The sequence below is a fragment of the Cyphomyrmex costatus genome, unplaced genomic scaffold, assembly GCF_001594065.2.
Source record: "Cyphomyrmex costatus isolate MS0001 unplaced genomic scaffold, Ccosl1.0 scaffold277, whole genome shotgun sequence".
In the NCBI taxonomy this organism is placed as follows: domain Eukaryota; kingdom Metazoa; phylum Arthropoda; class Insecta; order Hymenoptera; family Formicidae; genus Cyphomyrmex; species Cyphomyrmex costatus.
Window position 1 is genome coordinate 455,789 of NW_017276877.1, and position 16,890 is coordinate 472,678.

A 16,890-nucleotide genomic window follows, 5' to 3' on the forward strand; every position below is an offset into this window, starting at 1 on the left:
ATATAATATATCTATATATATAATATAAACAAATACACATTTTTAAATAAAACTCCGCATAATATGTATTTCTAAATGCATTACGCAAAATGTCTATTTCTTATCTACGGTAGGAGATTCGAAATAACACAATAATCCCCAAAATAGTATATGTGTGCGCGCGCACACGAATGCGAGTATTTCACTTAATTTTTACATTATTTATTTTCAAAATATCTAATAATAACTATATTTATACTTACAATTTTTATATAAATATATATTGTACGTTTTTTTTCTAAATTCCTTTCTTCATTTATTTATCGGTGTGAGGTCTTTAACGAAATAATAATATGACAGTGTAATCGAATCGTTTGATTAAATAATTTCGAATCAACCGATCCAGGTTTTCTTAATAAAATCTGCTGCTCTTTCACCTGCAACATGTACATATACAGTTATAAAAAGAAAAAGAGAAAGATAAAAAGATTTACGTACCGATCATGATCGCTGGTGCATTCGTATTGCCAGATGTAACCCTTGGCATGATGCTTGTGTCGGCCACTCTTATACCTCGCACTCCTCTGACTCGCAATTGATTGTCAACCACGGCCATTGGATCGTCTGACGGTCCCATTTTGCAGGATCCCGCCTGATGATTCTCGGGTGCAGTGTCATGACGAATCGCACATTCCCAGTAAGCGTCACAGCCGAACTTCAGGTGCTCGCAATTCTTCACTGGAGTTCGGTCCAACTCGAAACCGTACCTATAAGTGATTTCCGTAGAATCAGCAAAAATAAGCCAAGATATGAAAACAAGCTAAGATTTTTTAATCATTTTTGTTTATGATAAATCTATTGATCTATGATATAAAAAACTAGTAATTAAAAAAAAAAGTATTTTTTATTGAAAAAGTGTTACAAAAAATGCGAATTAATTATTGAAAGTATAGCATTTGATAGAGTTTATTTTAAAATCTAATTACATGGAATTAGATTTAAATGCATGATTTAAATGCATTTATGTTTTTATGTTTTTTTTTTAATCTAATTCCATGGAATTAGATTTTAAAATGAACTCAATCAAATGCTATACTTTAATTAATTAATTCGCATTTTTCGTAACACACTTTCTGTCAATAAAAAATACTTCAATAAAAACATAAAAACATAAATACATTTATGTTTTTATGTACTCTATATCACAAATAACGCTCAAAGAATCTAAATGCATTATAAATATGTAAAACATATAGGATAAAATATATCTGGAGACGCAAAAGTGTCTAAGGCGTTAAGCCAAGCGCAGCGACACTGCTGTGGGTTTTTCATGCGAGCCGGCGAATTTCGGGGAGTCGAGGTTATTGATCTCAATAAGAACTGAACCAATTAAGTGTGCTCAATCGATTGCGCTCACTCAGGATATATAATGAAAGTATTTTTATTTTTTCTAAGAGACGCGAAAGTGTCTAGGCGTTAAGCCAAGCGCAGCGACACTGCTGTGGGTCTTTCATGCGAGCCGGCGAATTTCGGGGAATCGAGGTTATTGATCTCAGTAAGAACTGAACCGATTAAGTGTGCTCAATCGATTGCGCTCACTCAGGATATATAATGAAAGTATTTTTATTTTTTCTCTACATGCCCTGTGAGCGGAGATATTGTAATATAAAGATCGAATATGTTGATTTTTAATTACAAAAATTAAGATACGTCGTTATGTTCGTCGACCAGTTGAGAAATGTAAGGTTAATTTTTCGATAATAGTGGACTTTTGACTTTATGTCATCTATCTATCCAATATCCATTATATAGGATGGCTGTAACACGCGCACGATTTAAAATAAAATATTGAGATTGTCATTGTAATAATATAATTAATTAATATTTAATAAATCGAGACCGTGTCTAGTAAAGATCGAATATGTTGATTTTTAAGTTACAAAAATTAAAATACGTCGTTATGTTCGTCGACCAGTTGAGAAATGTACGGTTAATTTTTCGATAATAGTGGACTTTTGACTTTATGTCATCTATCTATCCAATATCCATTTATATACGATGGCTGTAACACGCGCGCGATTTAAAATGAAATATTGAGATTGTCATTGTAATAATATAATTAATTAATATTTAATAAATCGAGACCGTGTCTCTCCAGAAAATTCACACAATATAATTTAAAATATTATACATGACAGCGCGCTTGGATTCGGAACTGTGTTCGGAAGTGAGAGCGGAATAATTAGTTGTCTGCTCTAGCGAAGCGTGTGGTTAAATGTTGATCGTCAAGGAAACGGACGAAAATATGGACAAGCGAACACGGATGAACAACACTCCTTTATCTTGAATAATTTGTTCAAAGAACCAATAAAGAAATCTGTTAAAGAGAATTCCTTTCTAATCGCTTCTTTTGTAACAACAAATAAATTAGAAGTTATGGAAAAGAATCGACTTCCGACGTATAAATATTAAAAAGGAAATATCGAAAGTGTCCTTGAGGAACTGTATCGTCGAGGAAGAAGATGTCCAGATGTTCACCGTCGAGGAAATGAGTCTCTATAGGTGTTCGCCGTACAAGAAATGGCAGTCTAGGTGTTTGCCTCGAAAAAAATGGGTGTATCTAGATGTTCACCGTCGAGGAAGTGAGTGTCTAGATGCTCGCCGTCGAGGACATAGGTGTCTAGATATTCGCCGTCGAGGAAATGTGTGTCCAGGTGTTCACCATCAAAGGAATTAAGTGTCTATAGGTGTTGTCTCTGTGTTTGCCTCGAGGAAATGGATGTATCTAGGTGTTCGCCGTCGAGGAAAAATATTGATGTGACATTTAGAATAAAAAAGATACATTCCCACAAGAGTTAAAGTGTATTCAATGTTCATATGTATATAAGTGAGTGAGTTGTATCTCGATTCTGATATCATAACGTTATAGTAAAAATATGGATGTGACATTTAGTATAAAAGAGATTAAAAACATTTCCATGAAAGTTAAAGTAAGTAGTGTGTATATATTTGCGTATAGTAGGATTTTTTGTATCAATATGCGTCTACAGATCTATCTATCTAATAATAACTATAGCAGATCAGCTTTGCGCACGTGACGGCTGTTACACACGCGGTATAAATTGTTCAAAATAAATTAAATTTGGTTCAAACTGTATACATTTTCTCGAATTCGAAAACGAATATTATATGCTTACATGTATCATATAATGAAATAATAATATTATTTAACATCATCATATGTTCAGAATAAGAAAATTCACATTTATTATATTTATACATTATAATTTATACATTATGTAAGTAGGTTAATACCACATAGGTTTTTAAAGATGTAAAGATATACGGTAGGGACAATAGGTGTCGGTATCTTTGATCTTTTTCAGATGATTTTTTTAGACGATAGTTTTTTACGTGGAGCAAATATACTCTTAGCGCCTTTTTTTATCTTTTTTTAAAAAGGTAAAAAGCTTTTTAATTTTTTACGTGGATAGAACTTAGGTTTTATTGTATTCTACTAAACAGCAAATATGACTAGTCAGTTCCGCAGCCGATTAAGTAATTGGCGTTGGTGAAATTGGTCCACATGGTTCTTTACCAGAAGCATAGTGATTGACCATTCGCTATAAATTTGCCTACATATTAAAATCAAATTAAAATAAAATTAAGTTAATTTCTCAACAGAGTAATAACTGATCTTAACTTCATATATGAATAAAATATTCAATTTACAATCCGTTTTTTACGAGATAAACTTATACATATAAGACCCGCGGGCAGATGAAAATTTGTAAATATTAAACAAATCAATTAAAGATGACTCTCGAAAGTTTCAAATAACAAGAATAATACCGGCAAATGAGAGATGTAAGTCTTTCGTGCGCGAATCTCTCGTTTAATTTCCTACTATTGTACATAATCGTTCTAACACTTTGTATTATATTAAGATTCGTTCGTTCTATTTTCTCATATTATATTAGCACTTGTTAAATCCATTCTAAATTCTAAGTTCGATAGTAAGTAAATTCCTTATTCCGACCAAGAATTATAATATTACGCGCTTATTATTACTCTGTCCGTCGTTCCAGCAGATTTGTTCGCGAGCATTCGAATTATTGCGACTCTGTTGTTATTCTTTTTTTTTCTTTCCGAATTCAATTGCAACACACTAACGGCCAAACCGACGCGACTATTATTCTCTGGCCTGTCTCCTTTTTGTTATCAGCTGAAATAAAAGCTACCTTTAAAGGTGAACAATGATGAACCATCGCCTTATTATTTTTTTTTATTATTATTTCCTTTTATTTCTTTCTGTTTGTGTCTTGTCTAAACGCGCGTAGTGTAAGTGCTATCAAGTGCGAGCGATAATTCTCCTCCAGTGAGTAGCATTTTTCCTCCACTCAACGATATAACATTTTATTAAATTTATTTCTTTTCCATTTTCTAAATTTTTTTTCTTTATTTTCATACTAATGGTCAATCACTGTCATCGATAACTATCTCTGTAGTCAATAACTATCATTTTCTAAATAAAAGTTTCTACTGTTAGAAAAAATTAAAAACATGATTTTATTCAAAGTTCTTTTGTATTTGAACGTATTCTTTGAACCTTACTTAATGTTCCCTTTGCAAATCAAATTCAAATTTCAAATAATTTCAATAGTAATTATTACAGAGTGATTATACTTTAAATTTTAGCACTTAAGTGGTCAATCACTGCACACTTTATGCTATTTTAAAATATGCACATATGAGATATGTACAAAAAGTTCGTGCACTCGGTTCACCAAAAATCCAAATTAAATTATTCTGTAACAGGGATGTAGTTACCCTCGAAGTACTCTCCCTTGATAGAATGCACTTGGTCCAACGCTTTTTCCATTCCTGAAAGTAGTGCTGCATGTCTTTCTTTGTCACTTCCTTTAGAAGCTTCGTCATTTCTCGTTTTATATGGTATCAATAATGACTCCTTTTATCTCCTTATGTGGAGCATAGGACGTCTATAGGTCTCTTCCTCTTTTGTCCGAGGCCTATATTCGTTTCTCGAATCAGATTGTTTTTCGGATTTGTGGGTGATTGATCCACAGAATCCTATCTAAGTCAGATATTAGAGACAAATATCTACTGATATGTATACTGATGTATAGGACCTACAGTTTAACGTCGAATCCGAACGGCGCTGATGATCATAGATTTTTTGATCACCAGGTGGAGCCATTTTTTGGCTCATTAAACGCGAAAAATCGCGTTTGGGCGCATGTGGGATTGAACTCGGGTCTACAGATCGCAAGTCAATCGCACGGAGCGGTGAGCCACTCGACGCCCATATGGTATCAATGACATCCACAAAATGTTCACCACGAATGATATTTCTTACTTTAAGGAACAGGTAGAAGTTATAGGGTATTATGTCAGGTGAATAGGAAGGGTGGTCCATAGTAGTGGATATTATTTTTTGACCAAAAACTTGTGCGTAACGAGCCAAACTTTCGAAACAATTTTTGCACACAGCTACCGCAAGTTCAAATCTTCTTGTAAAATTGTCTGAACACTACCGTTACTTTTATTCCAAGTTTTTCCTCAATCATTCTAGTGATAATTTGACGATCTGCCTTAACCAAATCATGAACGCATTGAATGTTCCGCTCATATGCGTCATCATCAATGCACTCCCTCCCCTTCTTGAACAGGTCCACCCATTTATACACAGTTCTACGCTTGGCAGAGTCACCAAACACCATTTCCAACATTTTAAAGAATTTCCTAGTCGTTTTTGCCAAGCTTTACGAGAAATTTGATGTTGGTTTTTTGCTCGGTTAAAACGTTTCGCTCTATTCTCCCGACACGACCAAAAGTACGTTAATAAAAACACACGAAAAAGCAGAAATCTCACTTGACCGTGACCAAACTTTTACTAAGGACACGTGAGGCTTCCCCCGAGACATTGCATCATAGTACAAGCTTACAACGGCACGTCAGCAGAATAAAATTCAGTGCACAAACTTTTTGTACAAACCTCGTACATCAAAGTTTACAGTAAAATTATAAACAGAATTCTATCGTAAAATTTAAAATACAAGTAACAAGCCATCTATGGATTTAAAAAGTTGTTTAGGAAATGTAGAAACAATAACAAAAACAGGAAGACATATTTGTTCTTTTCTATCTAGAATTCTCATTTTTTGAAAGGATGCAACATCTGTTTTTATGAACATTTACCAAAAAATGCTAAGAAATGAAAGTTAATACCTTTTGAGCGCCTGGGTCTCCGTTAATTGAATGCTGAACTTAACGGCTTCCACGAGAGCTGCTGAATCGTCGGGATGGGTCAAGTATTTGGGGTAGATCAGCGGCTTTGAGAGAGGATCATTGTTTCGTAAGCGCAGATAACCGCGACTTTTCGGATGCAGGATAGTCGGGATGATGTAGATACTGCGATTCGCGCCCTTCCTTTCACCTACCATACCAGTCTCCGCGCAATCGGCCAGGTAACCGCCGAAGATTAGCTGCACATCTGGATGATCCTCCCTCGGATCCGCGTACTTAGTATTTATCATTGCTGTCACCTCGGATATTCCTAGATTAATGTAGATTAATGCAATGCTGAATCTTGTTCTGTTTTGTTTTTAAAAAATTTAATAGTGTTATTAATTTATTATACAAGTAATAGTTGCAATGAAATAATTTTATGTGTGTATAGAACGATCAATTATTGTTAAGGTTTTAACATCATTTTAAAAAATATATTTTTACTATCAAATATTTATTTTACAATAACACTGAAGCGACAATCAATTTGCAGCAATTATTTATAAATTTATTATATTATTTAAAATAATTTTCATAGCTTTTAATATCAATATCAATATATTCTAATCTATTATCACAGTTTCTGGAAATTCTGTGCAAACAAGGAAATAGAACACTCACAATATATAAGAAGTTCCATTGACAAATATGAAGTTAAATTGACAAATGTTAGAAGGACTTGACATTAAAAAACGGATTTAAACTAATACAAGGATCGCTAATTTCGATCAACGAGAAGAACAAGCACGTAATAACATTTTATTATATAAAAAATGCGAGAACGGCGGATATTGTAAATGTATTCTTGCGATAACTTTTGAATATTTTTAAATGTAATGATTTTTACAGACGATGGTCTAATGCCCGTTTCTACCAACGCGGTTTAAAAAGTTAATCCCTAGTGACACTCGGTTAACCAAAGTTTACTAGAATATTGGTTTCTACCAATAATTTATTTAAGTTTAAACTTCTGTAAACTGAGTTCTATTTAAACGGCCAATTTTGACCGTTTAAGCTTCTTAAACTCCGATTAAAAATGTAACTAGCCTACTGAAAGTAGTTCTTAACCTAAATTTCTTTAAACACATGCGACAAGTAAGGTTAAAGTTATTGAAAATATAAAAAGAAAGAAATTTATACTAAAAATACAAGGCTATAAACTAGATTTTATTAAAAAAACATGGCAGATTTGTTTAATTTTTTTACTGTCATCATCTGATGATGAAGATTATCGAGAACCAAACCGTAGAAGAAGAAAAAGATTTAAACAGTGCATAAATTATATTGAACAATTAGACGACATGGAATTTAAAATGCGGCTTAGATTAAACAAACAGTCAGTTCGATTAATATTGGAAGAAATAAGAGAAGAGTTGGAGTTTTTTTTATGACAGAAAGAGTTGGAGTTTTTTTTCGACATTTGGCCGAAGATCTACTATTAAATTTCTATAGTTTTCCAACATTTGTCTTTGTCTTTTGAGGTTACTGCATCAGATTTTTTATTTTCTATGATATCCTTGTACTGTAAAACTAAATTGGTTAAAATCATTTTTTCCGCTTCCGAAAAATTGTCGGCACGTTTGCGTTGCTGTTTATTTTTTATGTTTACTTCACTCGACATTATTACTTTTTGCAGCCAAAATATAAAAAAATCTGTTCAGCCAGTTAGAGCAGGCACTGAACCAATCAGCATTTAGTATTCTTGAGTTTCCTACAGTTATATCACATGGATTATAAGTTTAGTTAAACTTACGAGATTCGATGCTGGTAGAAACCAATCGGTGCTGCTAACTCTCTAACCTAAAGTTTTCTGTTAACCAAAGTTTTAATAACCTACGGTTTAAACCGAAGTTGGTAGAAATGGGCATAAAATAGACCGAAATGTCTAGACAAATTTACTGTTTATTTTGAATAAAGGACACTCGCTCATTATAACTGGCTCTGTGGCTGTATGCTCTTTGTTTTGTCTTGATTTTATATTTTAAGCCACATAACATATATTATTTCATAATCGAAATTATTTGTGTATAAATCCGCCTGATATATTGAACTTTGTCATTGTGACATCTAATTAGATTATAGCGACTCAAAAAATCCTGTACATTACTAAATCTAAATTAGTGGATAATCACTGATATCAGTGCCAAGTATGCCACTGGCAATTAATGAATGAAATATGAGATTTCTAATCTAGCTAATCTTTATTATGTGATCTAATCTTATTTTAGTGCATAAATTCAATGAATATAGTATTGAAGATTGAAATTAACATGTAAATATCAATATTTTAGGATATAATGCTCAAACTTTTTTCTTTTTTAATTGAACTTCACTGATTATCCAGTGCCAAACGTCACTGGGTAATCAGTGAATACTGGGGGATAAAATCAGGCATACTTGGTACTGATATCAGTGATTATCCACTGATTCAGATTTAGACAGTATATACTCTAGGCAAATCGGAAGCATTTTTGCACTTGTCGGTTATATTGAATCCGCTATATTAAATTTCGAAATTATCAGTTCAGATTCTAATACGGCGACTTCAAAAACCTTTAGAGACCAAGTTTCATTTTATTACAACAAAAATTTGCTTAATCGTTCAATCATGATCCGTTTTTTGCTCATTCAGCGCACTGTGCGGCACCTTGATGATTTTAAGTAAAAGAAAATTCATTTTATTATTTTTGTCGTTATAATATTCAGATTTAATGGTTGCGTTCAGCAGACTCAACAGTTTTACAACTGTTTTATGATTCTTTGCTGAGATAGGACTATTCCTTTAGATCTAAAAATATAATCCAATTAGCGAGACGAATCATAAAACGGTTGCAAAACTGTTGAGTCTGCTGAACGCAGCCAATAAGGAAGGAAAACTTAGAATTTTTTAAATTATTTTTAAAAAAAGTATATACATTTTTTATTCATAAGTATCTAATTTATATGACATATAATTTTATATACGTCTTCATTTGAGATAACATATAATTTTATAGAATAAATTTTTATTTGAGACAACGTATTATGTTTATTTTTAATTTATTTAGCTGTATACCGTACCGTGTCACTAATGTACCATCTGGCATTACCTACTGTAGAAATGAATACGGAGACAAATATATATTCGTAATTATATTTAAAAAATATTCAATCAAATGAAATAAAAAAGTATTTATTCGTTTCTTGATGAATAAAAAAGAAATGTATTCAAATGGATATTTTCATTCATTTTTTAGTCATTTATTCAAATATTAGGTGTATTCATTGGGCACACTAGTTAATGCACCCAGCCTGCGTTCTATTATCCTTATGTAATTTAATTGAGCTTCGAATCGCATAACTGATTCGCATAGCTGATGTCAAGAGAAGCGATTTTGCGAGTTGCATTTAGCGAGAACTGTGCCCCATTATAACGTCTCGCCGCGCCGCGCCGCGCCGCGAGCGTTCGTGGCGAGGAGGCGAAAGACGCGATTCTCAGATGTGAAGGAGTTCAGCCTCGGAGGTGAGGCTTGTTAAAAACTGGCACAGCTCGAGGCTGCCGATCGTGCTGAATACCTTAAAAAGCACTATGGATTATGATCGAGTTAGTCTCTCGTGAAAGGGATACGTTACGGATATAACACACGCGACGCAGTATGTATCTACATAAATTCCCGAGCAATTTACTCGGTGAATTCCCGACGCGAAGCTATATGTGCTCGCATCATTTTCAACGATTACTCTCCTACCTGAGTTCTGCCTTCAATTAAAGATCGAAAGATATACAAGCGGAGTGCAAGATAGATATGTCACCCAATCAGAGTTGTCTATGTAATTGAATGTGTTAATTAGATGATCGCGCAAAATAAAAACTTTCTCCGCGTACTGTCCTTCATTCTTTCTTTTATTATATTAATGGTATAATAAACGCAAACGTTTGTACTTCACTACGGTTAGAGCTGAGCATATTTCTAATACTCGTATTTGAAATATAATTTGTATTTTGTATTTCAGTGGAGTATTTAAAAGTATTTTGTATTTTAAAGATTGGACTGTTCCTTTTAGAAATTCTAATGCAAGTAAAATAAAATTTCCACTTAATATGTCGAGGGCTCAGTTTTGTGTTAAAGAAGTTTAATATTAAGACATTATCATAATTAAAAGATCACAAAAAGGTATTTTATATTTAAAAAAATTTGAAAGTATTTTGTATTTCAAATATTTTTTAATGATATATTTCGCTCAGCCTCGATTATGATTAATCATGTACAGGACATTTCATAACATGTGAATATAATTTTAAAAATAAATTCAGAACACAAAAAGTTCACATAAAAATTCATTCTGTATATGATCTTCTTTTTTGAGTTACGTTTTCATGTGTTTCATTTATTTTCATTATAAATTTACAAGGGAACGTTTTTAGGTGTAAATCATTGATCTCGAAACTTGGTGAGTGCGTAGAGAGGAATCAAAACTAAGTGTAACGTATATTTTCCTTTCTGTCCAAAATGCCTTTTTTAGTCGCTAGGGGACGTTAAACTTTTAATATGTATTGATCAATGTCGCATGAAATACTTCCTAAGAAAAATTAAAAACCTCAAAATTGGTTAAATTAACAAAATAAGATCATAAAGTGTCCTTGAGTGGTCTCCAAAAGAAACGAATTGAAAATAATGATTAATTCATTTATTTTTATAACATAAAATTATTACAATAATGGAATTCTGTGAGAAAAGGTTTAAAACACGTAATTTTTGTACACCACGCACATAATATAAATGAAACTTCTTCATACAATACACACGTCGGGCAATGTAATGTGTAATAAAATTAAGAAAGCATACGGAGAACCGTTGCGTGCTTTATTTATATTGACAATGAGTAGGTCGTACTCCAGCGAAAATGTTACTATCCCACTTCAGTAGACAATTTAGACAAAAAAGAAAATATACACTTAGTTTCGACTCCTCTATGCGCCAACCTTCATCGAGATCAATAATTTACACCTTTACACCAAAAACGTTCCTTTGTTAGTTTAGCTGATTCTATTCAAATGTTTACTATCAATTTAAATTAAGATGTTTACTATTAAACAGAAATGTATGTCAAGATTGTATGCTACGCTAGCTCAGTTTGTAATGAAAATTAATGAAACACGAAAATATCTATAACTTTCGAAAACAAAGTCAGATAATATATGTTTATATAAACTTTTTATTGTTATTTTTATTCTGAATTTATTTTGTCAAGTTGTGCCTACGTGTTATAAAAAAACCTGTATATACAATCTTTTTTAATCACTACTTGCACGCATGAGACATAGTTAAGCCTATATATAATAGAAATGCAAATGTAATTTGTAGAAAGGTAAATGATGATCGTTCAATGCGTATGAGTTGTTAATATTAATTTATGAGGAAATTAATGTAAATATTAGATTGATATATCAATCTTAAGTATCATTGATGTTCCCGTAAATTATCGTACTCAAATTAACAACATTGCAATGAGAGAAGTTATTATAGCTATTGACATGTATAATAAAAGTTACGTCATATATTACGTATCGTGCATCGTTAAATTATTAACTCCTAATGTTATATTAATATATCTATACATTTCGTTTTTTTATAATTGTATTTCTCAGTCTCGTTGTTAGACTCTTTTCCTCAGAGATCATAGAAAGCTTGAGAAATAATTCGAACGTAATGTCGATGATGTATGGAGTGTATGTGAAATAATGGTATGGTACGAGGATCAGATAATTCGCATTGACAAATCGTAAAAAGAGAGTCACGAGTATCACACGAGGCGACGATCGGCTTCAAGTCGGCCCGCAATTCGGATGACGGTAAATAGATCTGTCGATCGGGATAAGTCACGTAATCGCGGGTCGACAGAACCACGAACGTGACCATTGTGCAATAATACACTTTCACTGCTCGTAGCACGAAGCCCGTGAATTAACGCTCCGAGATGCAACATCCTTCGACATGGTAAACAGGAAGAAGAAGCGGGTTAGTACTTTAACCCGACCGCGTTGCCCCGATCAATGAAATTGCAACCCTAGGGAGTCGATCTCAAGTCTCGACTTCTAATGTAATAATCTGAGACAATGATGGCTTGTACTTGTTGAGGAAAAATATAGATAGAATCGAAGTTAACCGGCCTCTTCAGTTTCTTCTTCAAAAGTCACGCTAAACTTTATTTATCTTTCAAGAAATTAAATTTTTTAACTTATAAAAAAATTAATTTATTTTATTGATTAAATATAATATATTGCATCATGTGATGATTTTGTAGATCGTATTTATGTTTTTTGACTCTTATTATCTTTTTCTTTGTTTTTTAAATACTAAGAGTCCTGTATATTCTTTCTACTTTTAATTTATGTTATTGATTAAAATTTTTTTTTGAATGTGTGTGATAAATAGATCAATAATTGATCAAATTTAATACAATGTAACACGAAACTGCAACGAGTGATTTATGGAAATATGTAATTAGGTATCCGTCATATATCTTATTCCACATAACACTCGGCATTATATCACATTGTTTAAATTTTACAGCCATAATTAATTTTTTAATAGTGTTAAAAACAGTTTATTAGTTTCCTAATTTTTATTTTTAACAGCTTCTTTTTTCTTAACTTTTATTTATTATTATATAACTGTAAATATTTTTTATATGTTATATTATACATATGCATATTAAAAAAAAATTTTATATATTATCTAAGAAGGTCCTTTAAATTTTTTATTGATTGTTTTATTTTAACAAAATATAAAAATTTTTTAAGTAAATGTTTAGAGCAGTCCATCTTACCTGTTCCAGACATCAGGCCGTCCCTGAAGAGTAAATATTCCATAGCGGTTGCCCAATTGAGCGGAGTAGTATCGGTATCGTTGATGGTGAAGGTCAATGCGTAGGCAACGTGATTGTGAAGATTTTTGCCGACACCCGGGAGATCGCGAACAACCGGCACTCCCACCGCATTAAGATCCTCTCGAGGTCCTATTCCGCTATTTAAGAGAATTTGCGGCGAGTTAACGGCACCTAAATAAACGTGACAATTTTATTGCGGGGATTTGTGTACATGATATAGTAATGCTAAATGTATAACGATAAATCGTACAGGTTTTGCCACTGGATGATATCGTGAACATAAAAGGTAATGCAAATTGAATTTATTCAGACGAAACGCCAAAAACTAAGCGATATTTTTCGCAATATATAAAGAATAAATTAAAGATCTAATTATTTTCGGAATTTTTAATATGTCATTAATTAAATTTGTGATATTACTACTGTAGTATTTATGCGTTATATCTGAAAGTTTTCAGCGCGCAATTATGGGAGGACTACATATATAATATATAAAATTCACACATAAAATTATAATAAGCACTGTGATCCAGCTTTGACCGTTATAGGCTGTCTTCTTTGTTTGTTTGAAATTCATACATTTAATTAAATGTTTATCAAATATGCAGATTTAAAAATGAAAAAATGTCTCTTCTTCATCCAATAAATTTAATTTTATTATCTATATTATAGAGTATATTTAAAGATAAAGAATTTATCGGCGTTTATTTTTATCGCTTCAATGTCACTGCGAAGTCAAGTCCCAAAGTCGTCGTAAGTGCGCAATCCGTATTGTTCGAGAGAAATCGATCGCTATCCCTCGAGAGAATTTGCGGAAGGATGAGTAATTAAGACTGATTCTCTGTATATGTGTGTGCAGAACGTGTGGTGTTTCTAAACACGGATTTCTATACATATATGGGACATTCTTGACATGAATAGGAATGTAGTTGCGCCTCTTCAGAGACGCGTCTTCTTCCGTATCATACATAAGACAGAACCGTCAATATATACCCGAGAACTCGAGAAAGGAGAAGTCCACAGAGATTTGCCTGACTCGAACCGGTTTAAATTACACACGAATGCTGGCCGACAAAAGCGTTCGTTATTCCAATTAATCAGTGAAATTACCTCCGCTCACGACCACCTCCTTCGCCACCGACACGTGTTTCGTCATTCCGTCATGAAGGAACTCGACACCGACCGCTCTGTTATTCTCGTCGAAGAGGATCCTCGTCGCTGTCGAGTTCAGCATTATATGGAGATTCGGACGGTTTCGGGCGGGACGCAGGAAGGCGCGCGCCGTGGAAAGACGTGAGCCATTCCTGGATGTGGTCTGCGCTATGGCAAACCCGGTGTGGGTTCGTCCATTCAGATCAACCGCATCGTATCCTGATATAAATAGATATATAGATAAATAGATCAGAAATTTTAGGATAAGTCCTCTAAAGCGGCATCTATAATAAAATTAATTGCAACTTTAAATTAACTTTAAGCCGTAAGAAATTGATCGATCACACACTACGGTTGATTAATTTCTTAAGCCTGAAGCTAAAATTTAAATTTTACGCACTAAAATTGCATTGAGATTAAGGGCTAATAAAAAACGAACGGTGAATAGACAACACGAGAACTAAAAGCTAAGTGGAAATAGAAGGAAAAAATTGAAACAGAAGCAATTTATCTTGGATTTCTTGGATTAATCTTGATAAATTTAGAGGTAAAGAGATTGCCCGGTCGCTCGGATCTCGCAACTGTATATACCCAATTCTTTTCCAGCTTCCAAGAGAGAGAAACTTAATGGTGGGTGGTAAGGAAACTGCATAACCGTGAGTGGCCCGCCGACCCCGTGATAGCCGTAATCCATGCTGTTCACTTGCTGATTATCCTCGCTCCGTATAAAAAACGGTAGGACGTCGCGATAGGACCATCCGACGTTGCCGAGCTTGGCCCAGTCGTCGTAATCCTTACGCGAGCCTCTCATATACATCATCCCGTTCATAACGCTCGTACCGCCCAACACCTACGGATTTACGTTGTTATCTACAGTTTCATACCGTGGCTTCATATAGATACTTCTCCTTAACAACTATCTGCGACGAAGAAAGATCTTCTAATTTTTAATTAAAACTAGAAAATGATAAACTGTTAAATTTATTTTAACAGCGATTCAATTGGAAATTCATTAATTTTGCATTATCTGTACAATTACAAAAAATACTAAGCTTTTAAAAATAAAAACATTGTGTATCTACATAACTTTTAATCATGTGACTAAATTAAGAATTTAATTGAAAAACAATTAGAAGATTGAAAGAATTATCATCGGAGTTTCCTCTTCTTCTCTCTCTTTTTTTCTTTCACTTAATTCTACATACTTTCCCTCTAGGCCAGTAACATTTTTTGTGTTCTTTGTTCAAGCAAGCTTCGTCTTCGCTCTCTGTAGTGTACTGCCAGTCGATCTCGCTGCCAATGAAATTGAAGAAGAACGAAGGTATCTGAGTACCCGTTGGCTCGTCCAATCCAGCTTCCAACAGCAATACGGAAAATCTCGATTCTTCCGACAATCTAGCCGCCACGGTCGCTCCAGCGCTACCGCCTCCGATCACTACGAAATCGTACCTAAAGAAGGAGAGACGTCATCGCGTTGACATCGAATCTTTAATATTAAACCTAGGTAAATGCATAGGTATCTCGTTTTCAGCCTTTGCATTTAATTACTGAACTGGGTCATTGATCTTGTGATAAACGAAGCGCGACGAAGTAACATAAAAATTCTTAGCACACGCAAATTTTTTAATTGAAATTTCGGTCCTCTCTCTTAATTCGAAAACTGACGTTTCGAAAACGAAAATGTCGTATTCGCGTGGAAGACAGTTTCGGTTTCCAACGATTTAATAAAGACGTACACTCGTTTACGAAAGGCACGTTATAATTAGCAAAGTAGTATTATTTATTAAGTGATCTTCTTACCTTTTATGAATTAGAAATTGGGTTAGAAAAAAGAAAAATTATTACAAGGAAAAATGAGAAATTAAATTCACTGTTAAATTGAATTATTTGTTCTCTCATGATAAGTTTTCTTTTTCCTTTAATTGGATAATTAAATCGATAATTATATATCATTGCATAATTAATAATTTAATAAGCCTCGTTCTGAGGTTTCATTAAACTTTATTAAATTCAATTCTTAATTTGTCTAGTGAGCTAATGATTGTTACATCATCGACGTTGGCAAATTCGATCGATTTTACGCCGCACCAGGCCCCTGTATTGGGGACGGTGCACCCTTTCCCTTCTAGCTACACCTCCTATACCGACATCGGGCGAAAGGCGGGTTTCTCAGGAGGTTGCTCGGGACAATCGTAAGTGTCCGTGGTATATGCTCTCAGCTGAATGCCACGGCGTACCTGTATCCGTATTTATATGCTGTGGGGGACAATGACATACTTTTACGCGCCGGACTTGATAGAACGGCGTACACACGATTCTATAAGGATCTCCCTGTGATAATCTTTTTTCTCAATTCTGTCTTTGGCTAATCCGGAACCGATTTCCCCATAAAAAGATAAGTACTTTTTTAAATTGTAAACATTAAGTCTGTCTCTTATTTCTGCATTAGACTGCACTAGAACTTTCTATCTCGCTTTCGATAAATATTAAATATATACATATATATATATACCTACTTCACTTTAAGTTTCAAAGTGTATACCAATTTAGCTACAGAAAATAAACTCTTCGTAAGATAAA

At 33.5% G+C, this 16,890-nt stretch overlaps 1 protein-coding gene across 1 annotated transcript in view; it reads right to left on the bottom strand.

Annotated features, from left to right (window-relative positions):
- Positions 1-372: 372 nt before the first annotated feature.
- Positions 373-16,890, bottom strand: part of LOC108774923 (glucose dehydrogenase [FAD, quinone]) — a 35,438-nt gene continuing 18,920 nt past the window's right edge. The window contains exons 13-19 of the mRNA XM_018541166.1: positions 15,516-15,759; positions 14,902-15,160; positions 14,269-14,529; positions 13,099-13,329; positions 6,229-6,556; positions 478-746; positions 373-416 (exon numbers count right to left, since the gene is read on the bottom strand). Coding sequence (XP_018396668.1) covers positions 373-416; positions 478-746; positions 6,229-6,556; positions 13,099-13,329; positions 14,269-14,529; positions 14,902-15,160; positions 15,516-15,759 — 1,636 coding nt within the window. The remainder of the gene's footprint in view (positions 417-477; positions 747-6,228; positions 6,557-13,098; positions 13,330-14,268; positions 14,530-14,901; positions 15,161-15,515; positions 15,760-16,890) is intronic.